The sequence below is a fragment of the Puccinia triticina genome, chromosome 11A (genome assembly GCF_026914185.1).
Source record: "Puccinia triticina chromosome 11A, complete sequence".
NCBI classification, from domain to species: Eukaryota; Fungi; Basidiomycota; class Pucciniomycetes; order Pucciniales; family Pucciniaceae; genus Puccinia; species Puccinia triticina.
The window spans coordinates 521,806-542,590 of NC_070568.1; the positions used below are offsets into that span (position 1 = coordinate 521,806).

Here is a 20,785-nt window from a genome sequence, read left to right on the forward strand (position 1 = left end):
TCATGGGTCATGAGATGTATGTACTTGCTTAGCCACCAGAATATTTTCTTTGAAGCACGGACAAATGGCGATCGAGTTCGGAGATGACCGTTTGTAACTGGGGGTCTTTCTGGAAGATCTTATGACCAGCATCCAGACCATCACTCCCGCTCTGCTCGGTCGGAGACCCTTCTAAGCCAGGCACGTCTAGAGTGAAAGTGGGCCCATAGTCCACATTACCTTCGACTTCTAACGGAATCTCGGTCTCCTCTAGGTCGAACTTCCTACCCAACTAATCCGTCATGTGGCGGTTCCGGGTAGGTTCAATCAATCCCGGGCCAGATGGAAGCACAAACCTCAATACGGTGGTTTTTTTATCTTCGTGCTTCGAATCATGGAAAGGGATGTTGAAGTTACGCACGGCAATTGAGGTGAAGTATGCCCAAGCTCGGGCCGCGTTGGGAGTGTGATATCCCCCTCCCCCTAAGAGGAGGACTTTGCGACGATGAGAGATGGAGTCCTGGAGGACTGTTTCCAAACAAGTGCCCATCTCCTTGAGGCCGAATCCCCAAAAGCGACCGCCGAGCGGATCACCTGCCAGGCCATCGACGCCACATTGAATCACCAATGCTGATGGTTTGTAGGCAGAGATCAAGGGCATAATTGTCCGTCGACACACGTAGCTCAGTGCACCCGGTGTGCTGATCGGTATGTTGAGGGCGTGTGAGGCGGCGGGTGAGGGGGGCACCGGGCCGGAGGATTCGACGGCACCGCTGAGAGGGTAGAAGCCCCCCTTGGGATCATGAAAGTGGACGGAAACTGTCAATACCCGGGAGGTAGTCCAAAAAGCTAGTTCAACGCCTGTGGATGTGGTGGGTTGGTGAACGAATAGGTAGACTGGGTGAGCACATATACCTGCCGACCAAGTAATAAATTATGCAGATCGCAAGCCCGAGGGTGATTTACCATCCCCATGATGAATGTCTAGCATGTCCAGGTATAAGACTCGGTCAAGTTTCTTAAGCGCTCTGTTTGCGGGCTGTCGACGGAGCTCAGATATCGCCAGGGCGGCATCGTTAACATAGCAAAAGCCGGCAGCCGCTGCCCGTTGGGCGTGATGTCTAGTGCATAAGAGAGAGCAAGCACGTGATTTAGGTCGAGGTTTCATCAACTGGGCTGGCTACTTGCTCTCATCAGTCCGTTTCGTTGGATGCGACGCCCACTTGACTGAGACTGTCTCGTCGGTTAAGGTTTGATCAGTTTGATTCTCCTCACCTGCCTCCATCCCAGACTATCCCGATATCCGCCCGATCTTCGCGCAGTTCGCGAGAAGCCTTGAGCGCCGCGCCGGCCACAGCCAAGGCATATTCTGCCATTTTGGGAAAACGCGGACAGTCCTTGAGAGCAGACAAACGGATAGATATATTGGTTCAGGAAAACACGCGCGATCAATAATCCTTCCAATTATCATCAGACTCTCGACCAGGATATTCAATGATTGGGAGCTGAGCGCGAGGACGAATTCTTACATACATGAGCTAGACCAAACTCTTCGCGATTTTCACCTCGGAAGTGTTCCGCCGCCGTCGGTTGCTGGTCGGAGGAGTCAAGATGGAACTTAGAATCTGCACTGGTGTCTGTGTGCCCGTCATTTTCGTCGCCGTATGAATCGTAGCCTTGCAAAAGAGAACCTAATGGGAAGCCCCGCATTCAAGCCGAGCGGAGATAGAGCTCGTTTTGAGACACGACTTCAACAGGGTCCTGCACTAGAACGTGGCAGACGAACCAACGTATTCTGGATCATGGAAATCCTCGAGCTCTGCACGGGAGGCAAGCCCAGTCGCAAGTACTCTGGCTCGATTCTCGGGAGGCTGGCCGTGCTGGTCGACGTTTCGTTCCTCGCAAAGCAGACCGAACGATCTGACCAGGTGGTGTACGGCTGATGAGCGCCCTCGGTTCGATGGCAGTCGGTCGAGTGGATCGAGGTCCCTGGGCAGGGCGTACACACATCTGGCCAGGGCGGAGGCGGTGTCTTGCAACATGGTTCCCTGCGCTCGCCCTCCAGGAGTAGGCCGGAGAAAACTTCACACACCACTCGGACAACACAAACATTCCCTTTCCTTCTCTGCCAACAAATAAATATGGATCAGCCTAAATGCACTCCAAAAAAATCCCAAAAGCACTCCAAAAGTGAGAGTATGGAGTGTGCACTCCAATGATTGTTGGAGTACAGACTAGCTAACTTAACTAAGTCCCTCTATTGGAGGGGGGACGACGTCCCGCAAGGACCCTCCGAAGGAGGGACTTATGCCCTATGTCGACCCCGTGGCAGTAGAGAATTAGAAAAATGATGTTTTTCAATCCTCTCTGGACGCACCATTTGTCACCAGATAATAAATTTTTGGGGGAGCAAAATGTGCACAACATCATGGAGTATCTTTGTAAATATTTTAAACAATGTTTGGGGCCTTGGGTGCCCCATGAAGTCCTTTTTTGTGACTGACAAGTGTCCACTTCATTGTGCATTCCACATTTTGCACTGTACAGAATCTGAAATTGATAATGTTACAACTATGATTGCAGCTCAACCAGAGGAGTTGAGGATGAAAAAAAAAATAGTAGAAAGAAGGGGACAGCTTGAGCCATCCCAGAAATTTAAATTAGAGAAAAAAAAGGTTCAGAAACAAAGACAGAAGATTGATTTTAAAAAAGGCTCTGCCAAAAGCACTGATTCTCTACTGCTGTGGGGTCGACATAGCCTGTAAGTCCCTCCTTTGGAGGTCGCTTTGCTCCACCGAGGAGGGAATTATCTAAGTTAGACAGACTAGAGTACTCCAAGTCAATTGGAGTGCACAACCGGGGACTCAAGACTGTTTGGAGTGCACCACAAAGAACTCCAGTGGCCAGGAATTTTAATGAGTGCCCATGAGTCTCACTCCATCAGATTGGAGTGCATTCCCCCAGCACTCCATTCTTGATATTTCTCCTCCTCAAAAGGGGAGTGCAGTACTGTGCACTCCAGCCAGAGCTGGAGTGCCTACAACTTCAACCCCATACATATCTGATGTCCGGCATCTGCAAGCAGGGTATACTACAGGATGTCCGGCCATCCAGGGGCTATGTACAAACACACCCCACTCAATGCAAGCTGTCACCTCCTGATCTCCATGACCGGTACAGACTGGCATCAAGCGGATTAACATCTCTCAATGACCGGTCTGTGCCAGACCGCCGGCCATTGAGGGGAATCACACCTCTCAATGACCGGTGGACTCACACCTCTCAATGACCGGCGGGGACCGGTCATCAATCATACCTCTCAATGACCAGCGCGGACCAGTCATCAGTCACACCTCCCGATGACCGGCACAGACTGGTCATCAAGGGTAATAACACCTCCTCTCAATGACCGGTCATCACCGGTGTGGTGTGCTGTGCCTGTTGCAATGCCAAAAGGAAATATGAAAAGGTATTATGATAGTACAGCTACATACAGGTGGAACCCATTACAAGAGGAGGAGATAATCTTACACAACAGTTACAACATTTACATACATACACCCTTTGGTAGCCATGGCGGATTGGACGGAAGAATACACAACGTGGATACGCATGGAAGGTGGCTTGGTTACATAGCAACACATTCTGAAGGATATGGAAGGTGGCTTGGGTACATAGCAACGCATGACATCAGGCAGTGCAATATATGCAGGCAGATAAGGTGTACAAATAGTGTCACTGCAGCATAATTCCCTCATTGTTTGTGTGGCTGTGCAGTACAGGTGTACATATGCTGTGCAACTGAGATCTCCTGCAGCTAAATTCCCTCAAACACATTCCCCTGGAGCTGAAATCCCTCACTCTTCAATATAAAAGGAGCTCTTCTCCCACCATAATTTCTCTTTTTTACCATCAACCTAAAGAGGTCTGGTCACATATGGTAGTTTAGCAGTAGTAGTCTTGAGTAGCGTAGAGTCAGTCAGTCAGTAGAGTGTTAGTGCAGTAGTAGAACCCACAATCAACAACCAACCAACCAACCAACAACAAACCAACAACCAACCAACCAACAACCCATTCTCCTTATTAGCATATTAGTAGTAGTAGTAGTAGTAGTAGTAGAAGTAGTAGTACAAATTATAACATCAACAACAGTAGAGGAACTTCACCATAACAAACCACGTTATCCTTAGTTATAACCGGTCTAAAAACAGATTGAATTAGATATTTAGGTCTGATAGAGATTACTGTATAAAAGTAAGAGCTATCTTGGAATCTGCCACATTTTTCTTAAATATTGATTACAAGACTCTTGGTTATTTGCATAGTACCATTAGAGGGGCAGGTCTTTCAAACCACCCGTAGATTGTAATAGCCTTTCAACCTATCATACAATTTATTTCCCCCTCAAAGAAACTTTGATTACCCATCCATCCCTGGAGTCCTACACCGGTCATTGAGGGGAGTAACATCTCCCCTTGATGACCGGTCTGTGCCGGTCATTGAGAGGAGTAGCACCTCCCCTTGATGACCGGTCTGTGCCGGTCATTGACAGGAGTGGCACCTCCCCTTGATGGCTGGTACACACCAGTCATCAACAGGAATAACACCTCCTCTGGATGACCGGTGTATACCGGTCAACAAGAGGAGGTGTGAGTCCCCTTGATGGCCGGTAAAGACCGTTCATCAAGAGGTCTTATTATCCTCAATGACCAGTCTGTGTGAGTCATTGGGAGGAGTAGCACCTCCCCTCAATGACCAGTACACACCGGTCATTGGGAGGTGTGACTGATGACCGGTCCGTCCCGGTCATTGAGAGGTGTGAGTCCCCTCAATGACTGGTCCGACCAATCATTGTGAGGTGTGATTGCTGTGGGCACTCCAAAAAAAGGAGAGTTGGAGTGCACTCCATTTGGTATTTGGCAGCTGGAGTGCAGAGCCAAAATCCTTCACTGAAAAGGGGGAGTTCTTGGGCTTGCACTCCATTTTTTTTGGAGTGCATCTAGCTGCACTCCCCTATTTTGGTCAATTTTGGAGTACCCAGTTGTTTACTCCAATAAACATGGAGTGCCCATCTGGGGACTCCATGTTTTGGGAGTACAAAATCAAGGCACTCCAACTTTTTTGGAGTGCTGGCCCCCCAAAGCCAAAAATGTGGAGTGCACAAAGCAAAAGTTTGGAGTGCATTTAGGCTGACCCATAAATATTTGTAATCACCTCTCTCTGACCCACACAAGGCCGCTTCATGACATAATTTTGAAAAGATTGCGGATTCCATCAGTGAAGGAGCATCTCCTTACTAGCAAACCTTTTTTAGTAACATTTGTCTTGACTGCGGGCCTCCCCTTTGCGCCTCACTCCAGTGTCAAGGCAGTCTGATTTGAATGCTCCCTCCGTCCGGTACCCTGTGTCATACACTACAAGAAAAGCTTGTGCAACTGACACCAGTTGACATGCAAGAGCTCTGAAGAAGCTTGTCAAAGGTTGCTGTTCACCAAGCTTCAATGCACAGGTGACTGTGCAAAAAAAACTGTTGAATTCTTGGTATGCTACAACAGCCGTTACACAAGAGAATCTTGCATGTTAACTGTTGCCAGTTGCACAAGTGTTTCTTGCAGTGATAACTTCTTTTTTCCCTTCACTTTTTAACACTGTCCATATTGACCAAGTACAATAGGAAAGATATAGGATATTCTAGATCCAGTAATCCATTTCCCACCTTCAATCATTTGTGTTTAACAGTTGTGTCACACTTGATACATGCTGTACAATGACTAACCAATATCAAGTCAGAATACCAGAGGCCAAAATTACACTCTACCCTGGGATTCCTATCTCCAAGACAAGCTCTTTATTAGTGTCTGATTAGACAGTCAAGGCAGATGGTCTGCAGAGCCAAAAAAAAATGCACCTTGTGTGGGGTGGAATAGATATAAGCCAGAAAGCAGGCAATGACTCTCAGAAAATACAGCTCAATCAAATGGAGTAGCTCAACTTTTCATTTCTCCTGTATGCAAATACTTATTTTTCCAAATCTGACTTTCATGTCTTCTCTTTGAAAGCTTTTTATTCAGCCTTCAACTACAACAAGAAGTGACACAACTGCTGTCAGTTGACATGTGAGATGCTCCAGGATAATGGCCATTCAAAGGCCACCAAAGTACGTAATGATTTTTCTTGGCACAGTCACTGTGCATTGAAGCTTGGTAGAAGTGACCTATGACAAAGTTTCAACTAAGCACCACCTGCTGCCTTTGAGATTTTGCATTTAAACTGACAGCAGCTGCATGAATTTATCTGGCAGTGTTCCTTTCCAACTTGCTCAATGGGGATCTTCTTTCATCTATTCAGCTGATGTTGAAGCAAATCAGAACCTATCTGTCCAAGCACCCAAAGAAAACTACAGAAATTTATCCTAGTAAAAAACACATGATGGACTTTCTTATCATTATAATGTTCAATGATTGTTTTCTTAGATGGTTCATCTCAAATAAACAAATATACAAAAAATGTAAAGATGATAGGGAGTTTCAAACCTGAAGATTCAGGCTTGCAGGTCCGGTTTGAACTTTGCAGGTCTCTTTTTCAGGCAAAATGTGCCCTGCCAGAAATTTCCTGACACATGGTCAAGTTTGAGTGCCCCAAAATCCTCCTGAAGATTTGTGTTTTCAGGAATTTGAAGCTCCAAGTAACACAGTGTGGCAGGCACTTTTTTGATCCCTTGGCCTGTAGTGTTAGTGCAGATCCCACAGAATTGTGTTAATGCTATGCTAAAAGCTAGCTGAATTGTGCTATGCTAAGCCATGCTAAAGCTACTGTTCAAGTAGCTGGCCCACTGTGGCCATAGCCACCAACAACAGCTCCAGTCTTACAACAAACGTTATTTTTTTTGTTACCTTTTCTCCATTTTATTTACTCTATGCTGTTGCTCATTGTCCATATTTGGCCCTGATTATCTTTTTTTCTCTTTCCCAATTGCTTCATTCATAACTTGAATACATAACAAAGAAATAAAAGCCAAGCTGTTTTGCTGATGAAAAAAAGTAATGGCCGTGATGAATTTTGCTATGCCTTCAGGTAGATGATTCAGTAAAAAGTCTGGGTATGTCTTTGGACAGGCTAGCATAGCTCTTGAGAAATGATCAAAGACGTTGTTATACATGGAGGTTGATGGTCTTTCGAGTAACCAAATTGTGATAAAAGAAACCCCCAAAAGAAATGGATAAGATATAAATTGTCTTTTAAACACGAAAAGAAAACAAAGCAGAAGAAGAAAGCCAGAGCTATTTGGTGAATTGATGGTTGGGACGAGAGGAGGAATGGTAGAAATACGAAGCAGAAGATGGTTACTGGTCGATGGATTCGATAGGCAACCAGGAGGGAATCCAAGCGGGATCGACACTGATAAGCTCTATAGGGAACTGTTCAACATACTACACATATATAAGGATATGCGGAGGGTTTGCCGACGCGGACGAATTCGAAAAAAGAGAGCGATACATTATCAGCAGGAGGTCCATTGAAGAAGTGGAATGCGCAAGACAGGGGCTGACCTCCCATTCGCTGACGCGGGCTAAGCCGTCTGCGATCTTGTTTTTGATCTTGTGGGATTGGGTGGACGGTGTTGAAGAGGCGGGGTTAGGAGTAGTAGCCAACTGAGGGGGGCCAAGTGCGTCGAGGGAGAGGAGTGGCTCTGAAGCGCGGGAGGCATGGAAGGGGCGGTTCTGATGATGATGGCTGTTATTGCTGTTATTGATGAAGACCAAGCCTGGGCTCCAGATCATATTTTTACCGGGGGGTGCGCCCTCGCCTAGAAACTTATCCCACTCGGCCCGGACCGCGTTGGTGTCCCAGCCCTGGATAATGCGCAGGAGCGCGCTGAGGGTACCGACGCGATGTTTGCCCTTGTTACAATGGATGAGGATCGGTAGGTTTCGCCGATCGAGGATCTGCTCGAGCGCCGACGCATACATCCCTCGTTCCGTCGGATCGCTCGTTGCGCTATGCGGTTGCTTGTACGAATCAATTCTGCCATCGACCCATTCACCCATTCATCAGTTTGCTCTTATCCCAACATGCCTCGTATGTACAGAGGATCTCGGCTCTGTATTTACCGGTAATGAAATATTTTGAGCCCTCTGTCTTGCGCCCAATTAAACGTATGAGGCCGGTATGAGTCCACGCAAATGTACCTGTATATATAAACGATGATAGCTGAGCAGGACTTGCCCTATTGTTTTAAGAGGGTATGCAGATATGCAGTACGTACATGATCGATTTTAGCTGAAGACCATCCAGGAAAGCGAAGTTGCAATGATTCGGATGACCTGAACTAAACAGAGAAGAAGGAACAGGTATGAGGGCAGCGGTAGCCAGGTTATCAAAGACCAAGTAGGATAGGGAGGCGGACCGATAGACGCCCGGCGCGACCATTGCGAAACCGAGTGGTGGGACCAGGGGTGCGATAAGGATCTTGCTAGCAGAGTCGAGCGTGCCAGGTGAGCCAGCGGCACGTTTGGGGGTCGAGTTAGTGTCCGAATCGGGATCGGGATCGGACCCGGATAGGCTGTTGTCAGCTGTTGACGATCGGGATGAGTCCTGGTGTCTGAGTCGCTGGAGTAGCCGATGCCTCTTTTGCATGGTATTGATCCATATCATGTTCATGTCGGCCGGTGCTCGCTTGATGAGCTGGCTACTCGGCTTGGTCGCATTCTGTCTTGGAGGTGGAGCATGCTCGGGTCGGTCACTGGAGGTGGCTGGGCTGAGTCTGGCTGGGGGAGGGAGTGAGGCCGACTTCGATGGGGATGGGCTGAGCCTGGTGGTCGTTGTTGATGGTGGGTTGTCCATCCTGGGTGCCCCGCCAGCCGAGAGCGGTCAGCGGCAGTCACCCTCGAGCGGAAACACTCGCCCCGCCACTCCACCGGGCACCAGAACGCCGCAAACCCACCCGACAAGACGGCGAGAGAGATAATTAGATAGGTCGCCGGCAGGCTGAAATCCCTTGCCCCGGCCATCCCACGCCAAGGGCAACATGTTGACCAGATTTTCTTCATCACGTCTTGGCAGAGGCCAGAGAATGAAGGTTTCCGCCTCTTTCCTCGATAGACTTGTCGGAACTGGCGCTTGCTCTCGTCCTTCGCCATCCCGGACCGGCATACTGTCGTCGGAACCACCGCGCATATCTTCGAAGGTGAATGCATAAGATGGATCCCCAACAGTCGTGCCGCGTTGAACAACGCGTCCGGTGTTCCCAAATGTGCACAAAACCCAAGATTGACCGCTCTGAAACTCCACCGGCCGGGTGAAGATTATTGCCACCCCGGGCATACTTCACACAAATCCTCTTACCTAATATTGACGCGTCTTGCACCGAGGCGTATTTCGATTGTAAAAGACAAACGTGGCAAAGCTCTCCTGGGGGCCTGGGGACAGATGACAACTAACCAATTGTGCACTGAGGTATGATGTAGGACGGATGTCAACTCGATTGGATTCAACAGGATTAAGCTTGCTTTTCCTTGTCCAGACAGCTGTCGGATGGATGCCAAACCCATTCAACTGAAAATTGAAGAATTTGTACCACCGAGTTAAAACCAGCAAGCAGAAATTGGCACAACTCAGGGAGATTGCCCCACCAACCCCGAAGCCAGCATGAACAGTTGATGATCTATCTTGTAACACTCTATGAATGGCAATTCCTGGTCTCTTGTAGTTGCTGCCAGGTATCAAGACGCCACTCGAGTTAGGGAAGAATACTCCGCAAGTTTTCCCGGTTGTATATTCGCTCGTTAGTTTCATTTTTGTTCAAGATTGATATTTTTTTGAAGTCTTTTTCTTTCTCCACTCTCATCTGCAAGCTCCCTCAACCTCAGTCAAAACACGGAAGAACCCTCGGAAGTGTGGGACGCATTGTAGATGAGACTGACCCGTCTTGTGTATAGAAGCTTACCCTGCCGTCTTTGGATTCAATTTATTACCTCCCAATCCTCGTCGTCTTGAACCAGGCGTCCTAAACGGGGTCGGTGAGTGCTTCAAGGCTCAACTTACGGCCAACGATTAGGACTGATTTCCACTTACTACGTCGCCCTGGACCACCATAGCAAATCGAGCATGGCACATAATAGTCAGACGCGGCGGAACGAAAACTCTACCCGAGACGCCACGAGTTCTAAGGGCCACCCGGGATCCCTGACACGCATCAATAAACCATCCCAAGATCATTCCGGGCTCTCCACTTCCGGAGAGGAGCGCTATCGGCAAAGTCCTATTCTTGCCAACGCCATCACTACCCAGCCCGGCTTTGAGGACCGGCTCCAATTATTCCAGATTCAACAGGATTATCTACAGGTCCAACCCGTGTTGGAAGCCCACCCGAAGCACGACAGGCTCGGTCAAGCTCCAAGAGCGGCCGCCATTCTCCGCCGTCAACTGAGCAGCTCAGCTTCCCCAACGGATTACCCCGTCTATCAAAGAACCAACCCTAGTGACCTGGCGCAAGCTGCTCCAACGGTCGGTCAAACCCCGTTATACGCTGGCACCGCACCAACTTACCCGGTTGCTGCACCACCTTACTCGGGTGCAGTGCCAGCACACTCCGGTGCAGCGGGAGTCAACCCTGTGCAGCAACCCTCAGCAGCAGGAGCGGCGACACCGTCCTCTACCGCCGCAAACAACCCTGCAGCGGAGCAGCCACCACCCGGTAGGTCTCCCGGCCTTCTCAGACTGTCAATGCAGTCCTTCCTTCTGACTATGATAGATCCTCGTCATCCCTCATAGCCAATTCGCTCCCAAGCGGCCCTCCTCCTTCATCGCCACCGCCCCCAGCACCGCCCCACTCACCCCAGCCACATCAGCAACCACCGCAAGTCAATCAGCCAGTCCCTGATTCTCCTGCCCCATCAGTGAACACTGCTTCTGCAGCAAGTTCTGCAACGAGTTCTGCAGCGCCTTCAGCAGCGAGTAAGCCACTGCTTTCATTATATTATATATATATCTTTTTGACTCGTTAGTAATTGTCTAATTATCACCCTTCCAAGCCGCGGCGACTCTGCCTCCAAGCGGGGACGACTACCAACCCAACCCTTCGCCAGTCGTACATCATCCTTTCAATCTCTCGAATTCATCGATTGTTGTTTCTGTTCCGACTCACGTCCCATCCGCCAATTCGCCGCCCTTGAGTGGTAATCTATCCAATCAGACAGAGCATCATGCTCATCACAAGTCATCTACATCACTTGGAGCAACAACCATAATAATCGCTGTTGCATTGCCTATTGCACTACTGATCTTGGGAGGAGCGATGATGGTCGCCTACCGCATAATGAAGAGCAAACGTCGAGCTCACGGTGGAAATAGGACATCTGGTGGTAGTCAGCTCATCGACCCAGAAGGCGCGCAACATCAGATGGAGAACATGGCTGAGAAGAAAAGATTTTCGAGTTACTTGAAATTTCCATACGCCATGATGGACGATAATCTGAGCAATTTTGCTGTTCGGGCCGAGTCGGGATTCGCTCCACCCCTGCCGCCAGTCATTTTACCTTCTCCCCAACGCCCTAGCACTTCACTCCGCGCTGAAGCTCACGACTCGCACACCTCGGATCCAGCTAACACGACCAACGAAAGTTTTAAGGGCGGGGTCGCATGTAAAATGAATTGTCTAGTCACCCGGACTTTCAGCCCGACGATGCCGGATGAGTTGAGGATTGAGGTGAGCGATTTACTTCATTTCACGGTGAGGTTTCTCGGCAAATTTTTGATGTGGTTCAACCATTTCTTCTCCTTCATGCAGATCGGAGACCGAGTGTTGGTCTACATGCTCTTTGACGATGGCTGGTGTCTGGGAGAAAACCTAAATTTCGAAAAACACGAAGGTGGCGATGGAATTTCACGGACTGGAGTATTACCTCAAGACTGTCTTTCAGGTCTCCAGCGGGCCAGTGTCGCGGCTACGAGTGATGGGGCACCGAGCTTCAGGACTGCCGGGGAAGAACAACAAGAATATCCAATCTCCCCAGGGCCAGTCCCACCAGTTCCTCCGAAGGCAAATAGTCAAGAGATTCTGGCCGTCGGAGCCTCGAACGAAAAAATCGACGGTCCCGAACCATTGTACAAACCTGAACGCAATAGTAGTCTCCTATGTGATCGTGAGGCCCAACTCTTCCTCGAACTGGATAATGCACTTTCATTCAATGTGTGACCTTTGGACAAAGGAAAAACACAACAATCAACTTATACAGCCGGATAGGCTTGACTTGAGGTGACTCTGTCCAACCGATTCAAACGCTGATTTGCATTCATCCCATGGACCAACTCAACCAACCTTACCCCGCTCATTCCCATGCAATCTTCCCGACTTCACCCCAGCAGTCTATGACTCATAATACCTCAAATAATTCCACAAACAATCTCTCCATTTGAGAGTACTCTTTGTCCCGCTATAAGTCACTAGCCGCCGAGCTTTCATGCCTCAATTCACTCATTTCATTCAACCCTCCCAGTAATCTATCTGTTCTCTATTCTTGCCAACTGTATTTGGTTTTTATCATTTTTATTTTGTCGGTTCTTGCATTTTTATCATTTTTATTTTGTCGGTTCTTGCATTTTTATCATTTTTATTTTGTCGGTTCTTGCATATGTTGAAAGCACTATCTGTCGAATCCGCAGCCCTTGCCGATGTTAAGTGAGATTCAAAAATTCTTGAGTTGCGCAAAGAAATCTACTCCAGCAGGCTCTATGACGGGAAGGCCTTCATTTTACTTCTAGCTTTCGTCCGCATTGCTTGTTTTCTGAAGCTCCCGCTACTATTTCTTAACAACGTCCGCTGTAATAACCGGGCTCAATAAATTTCTGATACAGTATCTTACTGCCAGCTTCGATACAGCTTGCTGATTTCCGAAGATCTCCTATTGCTCACCCAGTTGACATCATCTGTACAAGTCAGGTTGGGTTGCATAATCACTTTCTTTTGCTGCTTGTGTGTTCTCTTGTCTAACAGTTAATGTTACATGTGAAACAGGATGAAGCAACTGAAGTTCACAGACTGAAAGTCTAGTGACACTTTTGAGTGAGAAAATCAAGTTCTGATTCACTAGAGAAGGAAACCCCAGAAGCAATCTTGTGTAGACTATAACATAGAAGATTGTTTTGTGTTATGGTTGAAGCATACAGTTGCGTGTGGCATTCCACTGTACAAGGTTTTGGGCTGTTCCCAAATGTTGGGGCCCAAAACCTGGAAAAAATACAGTTTTTTCACATATTTTTGGGTGGCTGGGACATGGTATGGTGTCCCAGCTATGGTTTTAGAACCACCAGACACTCCTGGAAGCACTGCATGACAGTTTCTGTGGGTTTAGTGCCCAACCTGGAGGCATAAGTATGGGTTTAGGACCCCATACATGTGTACTCATGCCCCTATTTGGGAGGTGGGTCCCAAAATATGGGCTGTCAACAAACAAAAATAAAAATTGGCTGGAACAAATTGGTTGCCATTTTAGATTTGGAATCTACACACTCTGTAGACTCCAAAAATGTACTCTGTTAGAGTGCTGGACCCCTGACCCAGTTGGGGTTTTTCCCTGCGTAGCCCAACAAGTTTTGCAGGCAGCTCTGTACAGTAGAATGCCGCGCGCAACTGTTCTACATAAGGGATATAAGCATACTATCTCCACAGTCAATGAAGGCTGTGTTTGGCAGCATCATTATAATGCAATTAATAAGCACAGCATGTCCCTTTACATTAGTGGTCTTCAAAATAGAAATCATAAATGCATAAACATAAACTTACAAGTAACTTTTTCTGAGATTATGTAAGCTTATGTAAGCATGTCTCAGCCAAATTCACTTATGATTCTTTGTATATGCACTTATGATTTCCATTTTGAAGACCACCCTTGATATTATGTAAAACACCATTTTTTGGCCAGATTGTTTGAAGTAAACTGTCAAGCTTTATGACAGCTTACTTACAAAGGATTATCCCAAAAAATTGTGTTTCACAATATGTAAGGGTATTTTTTTTAAACATTATGCTGCATAATATGACACTGCCAAACACAGCCTAAAAGGAATTGAAAAATGTTGGTTATGTTCATTCCTAAAGACCAAGTCCCTCCTAGAGTCTGGAGAGAAGTCTTTTGCCTCCCTCAGGAGTGAATTGGTTAAGTTAGGCAAGCAGTCTCCTTCTGTGGTAGACAATTTTGCTCTGGATGGAAAAAATCAAGACTTTCTAGTTTACATATGTAGTGTTACATTCCACCCTCTTTTTCTAACTTAGCTAATTCCCTCCTCAGGGGAGCAAAGTGACCTCTGAAGGAGGGACTTACGAGCTATGTGGACCCCGCAGCCTGAGAGAATTATGACTTTTGGTGGGGACTTTTTTAGAATCACTCTCCCTCATGAGCCTCTGCACCATTTTTGAAATTGTTTACATTTCTGGGATGGCCAAAGCTGTCCCTATTTTTCTACTATTTTTTCCCATCCTCAACACCTCTTGTTGAGCTGTAATCAGAGCTGCAACATCATGCATTCCAGATTCTGTACAGTGCAACATGTGTGATACGGGATATAGCCAACTAGATGAAGTTGCAAACAAAGACATTTGAATGTCATTACATATTCCTAAAAATGGGACAATAGGTGGAAAGATTCTCCTTGATGTTCTGCATCTTTTGTTCACCTACAACTCAATCACATAATGTGATGTGACGAAGCAACACAGGATTGAAAAAGGCCAAGTTCCTGATTCTCTCAGGCCGCGGGGTCCACTTAGTGTATAAGTCCCTCCTTTGGAGGGTCCCTGCAGGACAGCGTCCCCCCTCCACAAATAGAGGGACTTAGTTAAGTTACCTCTTTTTGATGATTCAGTTTACATGGAAATTTGTGCACAACTGAAAGTATATGGTTTACATATTTCTGTGTATGTGTGCGGCTGTGTACCACTCAGCCTCAGATGCAGCTGGATAGCAAACACAATCCCTTATTACAGGAACCCTGACTTGAAGTCCCCCCCTGGTGGTAGGCTTGCTGTGGCCGGCGGCGAAGTCTCCCCTCCCACAGGGAGGGACTTGTGCACAAGGTCAAAAAGTTGGATGAGACAGAAATGGCAAATAGCTGGAGCAAAAATATTAAGCCTCAGCTCCTTTGGACCTGCCCCAGAGCAATATCATGCTTCTGGACCTCAGATTGCATTTGGTGCTGGTCTCATCTCCTCAATCCCACCCACCTGTGGCACTATAATTCTTCAGCTAAAGAAAAATGTGCATTTTTCTTTGGCTAAAAGCCAAAGGACCGCTGGAGCTGGGGGAGCTGATTACATGTGAAGCTGTCCACCAAGCTTGGGCAGCACAACAAATGGTTGTTAGCCTAGTGTTTTTCAGAGCTGAAAAACCCCTGGCAGCAAGTTTGCTAGTTCGATTCCCACTGCCCCCATGCCCCATTTGGGGGTTAGGGATGTTACTTGGCAAGGTGTATAGTACATTGTATTGGATACGTATTGGTATGCATCCAATATGTATTACCATGTATTGGATACATTTCTATGTATTGGTACATATTGGATACAGCAATACAATGTATTGCTATTTATTGGATAAAATGTATGCCAGCTCATCCAGCTCCTTCTCCAGCAGCACACCAGCCAGCATGCTAGCTCCAGTGGAGCTGGCCTGGCCAGCTCCACTTTCCTTTGGCTTTTAGCCAAAGAAAAAGTCATTATTTTCTTTGGCCAATAGCCAAAGGAAGAAAGTGAAAAAACTCCCAAACCTCCCATCCCTGATTCCATTATCTTGTTTCCCAAACACCTACAAGCACCAGAGACCAATTCAACAAACCCAAACCTCTCTGATCTTCAAGAACCAAACCCACCCAACTCAAAAACCTTGAATATCCCCACTCTGCACCTCTGAACCACTTGCAATGCACACAACCAAAGCACAGGAATCCAACATGGCAAAGGCACTGGCTCTCCACCTCCAAGCTGAAGCTCTCCTAACAGAAATCCTGACAAGCCCCAATCCCGCTGTAAGACTCAAAAGCGGTTGTGAAACCCTTTTTCTGAATGTAGAAGGGGATGATGGAGGTGCAAACTCTGCCCTTCTATACTATCAGATAACAAGACCCACCAAGCTAAGCTTGGCAAGTTTTAATCAAGTGATAGGTCTGGTCTAGTTCCAGATGAAGTTGTTTGATGACAGGTATGTGAGATTTGAAAGTGAGTTCAGTAGTTATTTGCAAACAGTAGTTATTTGCAAACATAAGGGTTGTAGTGATGTGTGGTGGTGATGGTAAGTGTGAAGGGTGGTATGTAAATAACTGGGGAATGCTGAGCTGAGGAGCTGACAACTGGGGAGCAGAGAGCTCCTTATATAGACAAAAGTGGAGCCCCAGAGGGGCTTGGGGGTTAGGGTTTCAACTAATCTAGACAACAGTGTGAGGGATTTTAGCTGGTGGGAGTAGATGCAAATGATGTCATAATATGTCAAGGGTACATAAATGATGTCAGAAGAATGCAGTAGGGCCGCATGAAGGCTGTGTAAAGTGACAGTAGACTGCAGGTGGATGCAGGGGGTGCATAAATGAAGTCTGAGGCTGCAGAGTCAGTGTGTGATGACATCATAATATGGAAATAGAAGAGTACTTGATAATATGTAATGACTGTAGTCTGATGGGGAGATGTATGTTTGTATCCTGTGATGTGTATAAGCATAATGCTGTGATCCTTGACTTGGGTATGTTGAACATGTGATGGGTGTCCAGTGTCCAAAGAAGTGTAGGTTGCAATCCAGTGGGGTTCAGGTGATGCTTCCAGTGGTGACTAGGGGTAAAATTGGCCGTAGAATCCATTTCTGAGGTCTTTTTAATGGTATCTTGAGGCGTATTACGAGTAAATATATGAATGAGAAAAAACTTTTGATTTTTCACTTTTCTGTCTACCACACCACTGCAGCGGCTCCCACTGTGACAATGAAAGGACCAAATATTGGTGTTCCCAAAAAAATTGATGGAACACAAGGAGAAAAGGCAGAGACATACTGCACCTATGTGGGGCTGTAAATTGCCTCCAACCCCGCCATGTTTGCTGACAACAGGTCCAAGATTATGTTCTCTGTCTCTTGCCTGAGTCTGACTGAAGCTGTTGCCTCATAATTGTTGCCATGATTCTCATGGCAGACCAATCACAGCCACTAGCTCTCACTGAGTACCTACTCTGTTCAGAACCATTCACACCAGTCCGGAGAAGAAGACCAAGGCAGGCAGAGCCCTGGGGGTGTTGAAAAGAACTGCATTGGTGGTGGAGTACAGCCAGAATTTCCTTGCCCTAGCTACCAATGCTGAATGGGAGCTTCTGACTCTTATCAAGCTGTATAAACAGGGCTTGAAGAAGGAAGTCTGATTGGCGGTATTTTTTTCACACACCCTATTCTCCACTGTGGTGGAGATCTCCAACTTTGAAATAAGGATTGACATATTGTGCCTTTCCTGAGTGTGGCGGAGTTGTCATGTAGTATTGGTGCTAGTCAAACTTTAAATAAGAATGAAATTGATCTGTGGTGTTTCATTTCTTGCACCAACACAACTCTCAGAGCCACATCCCAGAACCCCTTACCCCTTGCCTCTTTCCTGATTTACTCAGGAGTGACCCATGAAAGCCTGAGAAAATCCTATGCCACTGCCACCAGACTGCTTTGCAGCACCACTTCCTCAAAGCGGACTGTCTCCAGATTTGATGGTTCCATGTCCCAAGCAGTGTATGAGATTGACCTGACCCTAAATGAAGAACCCTGTCCATCAAGATTCAATTTGACCCACACATTGTCAAAGTCTTGAACCATAGCCAGCCCAATACAAAACCTGGCACAATACTGAATAAAATGTGTATAAACCAGTGTTCATTTGCTGCTGCATGAAATGTACTGGTTGTTGAGTCACTTACAAAGTACTGACTTAGGTGTATTCCCACTTCTTCCTGCTCGGGGGGGGGGGGCTGTCTGAGGAAAGCAAAGTTTTCCTCCATAATTTAAATTTTTTATTTATTTGATAAAAAAAATAGAAATGATGATCTCATCCAGGTGGAAGTTCAGACAAACGTGATATTTAAGGCTGAAGTAGAAAGTTCCTAAAACACAGAAAAATTCTTGAATCTCTCACCCGGACGGGCATAAGTTGCAAGCCCCTCTTTCAGAAGCTCGCTTCACGAGGCGCCCCAGGTGTGCCGGTTGAAACGAGGGGATTGTGTTAGGCTAGCCCCCTCCCCCGGGCCCAAACTCCGAAACACCCCGCCGCCGCAGGTGGCACACTTATGGGGTGCTAAACAAGATCTAGGAAACAAGTATATCTAATTAACACTTATTTCACTCCTGAATAATTAAATCAAGCAAACCAAGAGAATTGTTGGAATTACAGAGCACAAAAAAGAAAGAGAAGAACCCAATCACATGTAACAGAAATTGCAGATAATGATGATTAGCTTCAAGCTTCGCTGGAAAAAGAAAACTTTCATAACGTGATACCAACATATACACAAGCTAGGTTGAAACAAGCAAACGACAAAACAAGAAGACTTATTTATTGAAAGCACTTGAAACAAACAAACAACAAAAGAAGCTAATTGTGGGTGGCTGGACAATGTAAGCACCAGAGTTTTGGGTTGTGAAAATAGCTTATGCATCAGTTTTTGCTGTCAATTGTCCACCCTCTGACATTCTTCTTTTTTGATAACCTTAGATCTAACTCTTTACATTGAACTACAGAATACATAATTTAAAAAAAATATCGTTGAGATAAATCTTTGTTGTGACACGCGAATCGGGGACCTAATTGCCAGCTTCAATCGCAGACCCGCATGAAAGATAGGTATTTTTGATAGTATATATGTTTTGATATTTTATATATATTATCTATTTACAAGGTTCTCACTTCCACTAGGGGAGAACCTGATTTTTTTGGGGTGGGCAAGGGTTGAAATTGAGGGCGGATTTTTGAAGGACGCTGGGTTTGTGTTCACGATTTTCAAGTGACTCTTTTCTTGTAAAAGTAATCACTTTCTCGGGGAACAGGGACCGGTGGGAGTGAAGGGGTATAATTATTCAAGATTCCGTTCCGATCGACGGTGTACCGATGATCGTAGGGCCGATCATCGACTTGCAAGAAGTCCATTCCAATCGTCTCGGCTGGTCCATTTCTTGGATGACCGCCAGGCCCACTAGCGAGTGGATCCGCGTTCGAATGGTAAGCCGAACTCTCATAGCTATCCGGATAATAATTCTCAAGGTATTCCATTGCGTAATTATATTCGTGAGTCGGCTGGCCATAAAACTCGGGCGGTTTAGCATTCCCTCGTCCGGTATTTGTCGAGTAGACTGACTGGGTATCGGGAGTGTAATGCTCTGAACCAGCATTACTTCGAGGATGGTAGAAAGCCCCCGGCTTTTGGATAGCTTGCGCTCGTAGCGGGGACCGTGGCGGTCGGGGAGGTGCGTAGTTGGAGTGAGATTGCAACGTCAGAGGAATCGGAGTATGGTTTCTTGTTGCATCGGCGAAAGACTGCGGTGGGGAGTGAGCACCGATACCTGCGTGGTTTGTGGCTTTTTCTTGCCTGGAGTCCGTATTCAGTGGGAATTTGTTGCCTATCGGACGTGGGACGAGAAACAGGGACTTGCGACTATCGGCACTGTCAGAAAAACTTAGGCGGTCATGGGAGCCGAAGAAATCGTCCCCGAGTTTGTCCTGCCGGCGTGCCCTCTTCTTGGACACTCTGATCTTGAAAATCACAACCAGCATGGCGAATATTACGAGGGATGCTGCGCACGCAACTCCTATGGCTATTGAAGTAAGGTGGCTGGTACTCTTCGAGTGAGCATCTGGGACTGGCACGGGCTCTATCTTTGCACTCTCCGTGTGATTGTTCGGTGTAAGCTCTCGTTGGGATGTGATATTCGCAGCTGGCGGGGATACAAGCGGAGTAACGGATGATGGGGGAGGAACATCTGTTGTTTCCGAGAAAGAATACAAAACCAAAGAGCCACGTTCTATCAGCAAAGGTGGATACGCAGCACAGGTAAGGATATTTCAGCCGAGTCCAATACTAACTGTCAATTGGGGGTTTGACTCCAGCCGAAGCGCCTGATGGAGCTGGTTTGTCTCTGGCGGCCCCCTCTCGACTTATCTCCGGTATGGGGGTTAGAGGTGCCACTGCTGGGGAAGGCGGAAGGCTGGTCTTTCCAATAGCAACATTATTTGGAGGGGCAGAAGGGTTCGGATTGAGAGTAGTTCGAGAATTGGCGGGTAGAGGATTTGGATCGACAGCCGGTGCCTTCGGGGGTGGATTTGTTGTAGCGTTAACTGGAGTAGTAGGCTTTGTGGGTGGGTTGGTGGGCGCATTGTCGGCAAAAGTAGCTGGCTTTGCGGAGGGTGCTGGGTTTAGGGCGTTTGCAGCTTGTTTGGGCACCGAAACTTTCTTCCGCGGAGGCTCGGTGGACTGCTGGACAGGTGCTGGTTTGGCAGGGTCGTCTGAAGTAGTACTGGTGCCTGGATCAACTTTCTTTGTCTCCTCAATTCTCGCCCTCCTCGCTATTTCGTGGCGGGTCCGCAGTGCAAGCGAAACTTTCCCAGAAGGGATATCCACCGTGTCTAAAACGGCAGGAGTTGAAGCTATGTTGATGGGGTACAGAGTGAGAAGAGGGTGGCCAGTTTGGAACTTGAGCGACTCTGATTGAGTTGTTTGATGGTATACTATAGGTTCCTCTGTGATCACTGATGAAGAGTTGATTGTTGGTTTGTCATTGTGGATCACGAGGCGGGTTACACTCAT

The 20,785-nt window shown here is 47.1% G+C and overlaps 4 protein-coding genes across 4 annotated transcripts; 1 reads left to right on the plus strand and 3 right to left on the minus strand.

Moving 5' to 3' along the window:
• Positions 1-28: 28 nt before the first annotated feature.
• On the minus strand, positions 29-2,021 carry PtA15_11A44 (uncharacterized protein; the record flags this gene model as incomplete). Its single annotated transcript, XM_053161359.1, has 6 exons — positions 29-271; positions 401-840; positions 946-1,100; positions 1,255-1,376; positions 1,513-1,670; positions 1,766-2,021. 6 exons carry the CDS (start codon positions 2,019-2,021, stop codon positions 29-31), a joined length of 1,374 nt encoding a protein of 457 aa, XP_053024912.1.
• A 5,301-nt stretch (positions 2,022-7,322) lies between these two features.
• On the minus strand, positions 7,323-8,823 carry PtA15_11A45 (uncharacterized protein; the record flags this gene model as incomplete). The annotated part of the gene is made up of 5 exons (XM_053161370.1): positions 7,323-7,409; positions 7,530-8,004; positions 8,091-8,168; positions 8,246-8,308; positions 8,387-8,823. The coding sequence occupies 5 exons, from the start codon at positions 8,821-8,823 to the stop codon at positions 7,323-7,325; spliced, it is 1,140 nt and encodes a 379-aa protein (XP_053024913.1).
• Positions 8,824-10,086: 1,263 nt separating this feature from the next.
• On the plus strand, positions 10,087-12,175 carry PtA15_11A46 (uncharacterized protein; the record flags this gene model as incomplete). Its single annotated transcript, XM_053161381.1, has 4 exons — positions 10,087-10,675; positions 10,753-10,935; positions 11,013-11,686; positions 11,768-12,175. 4 exons carry the CDS (start codon positions 10,087-10,089, stop codon positions 12,173-12,175), a joined length of 1,854 nt encoding a protein of 617 aa, XP_053024914.1.
• A 6,809-nt stretch (positions 12,176-18,984) lies between these two features.
• On the minus strand, positions 18,985-20,785 carry PtA15_11A47 (uncharacterized protein; the record flags this gene model as incomplete). Its single annotated transcript, XM_053161392.1, has 2 exons — positions 18,985-19,961; positions 20,065-20,785. The coding sequence occupies 2 exons, from the start codon at positions 20,783-20,785 to the stop codon at positions 18,985-18,987; spliced, it is 1,698 nt and encodes a 565-aa protein (XP_053024915.1).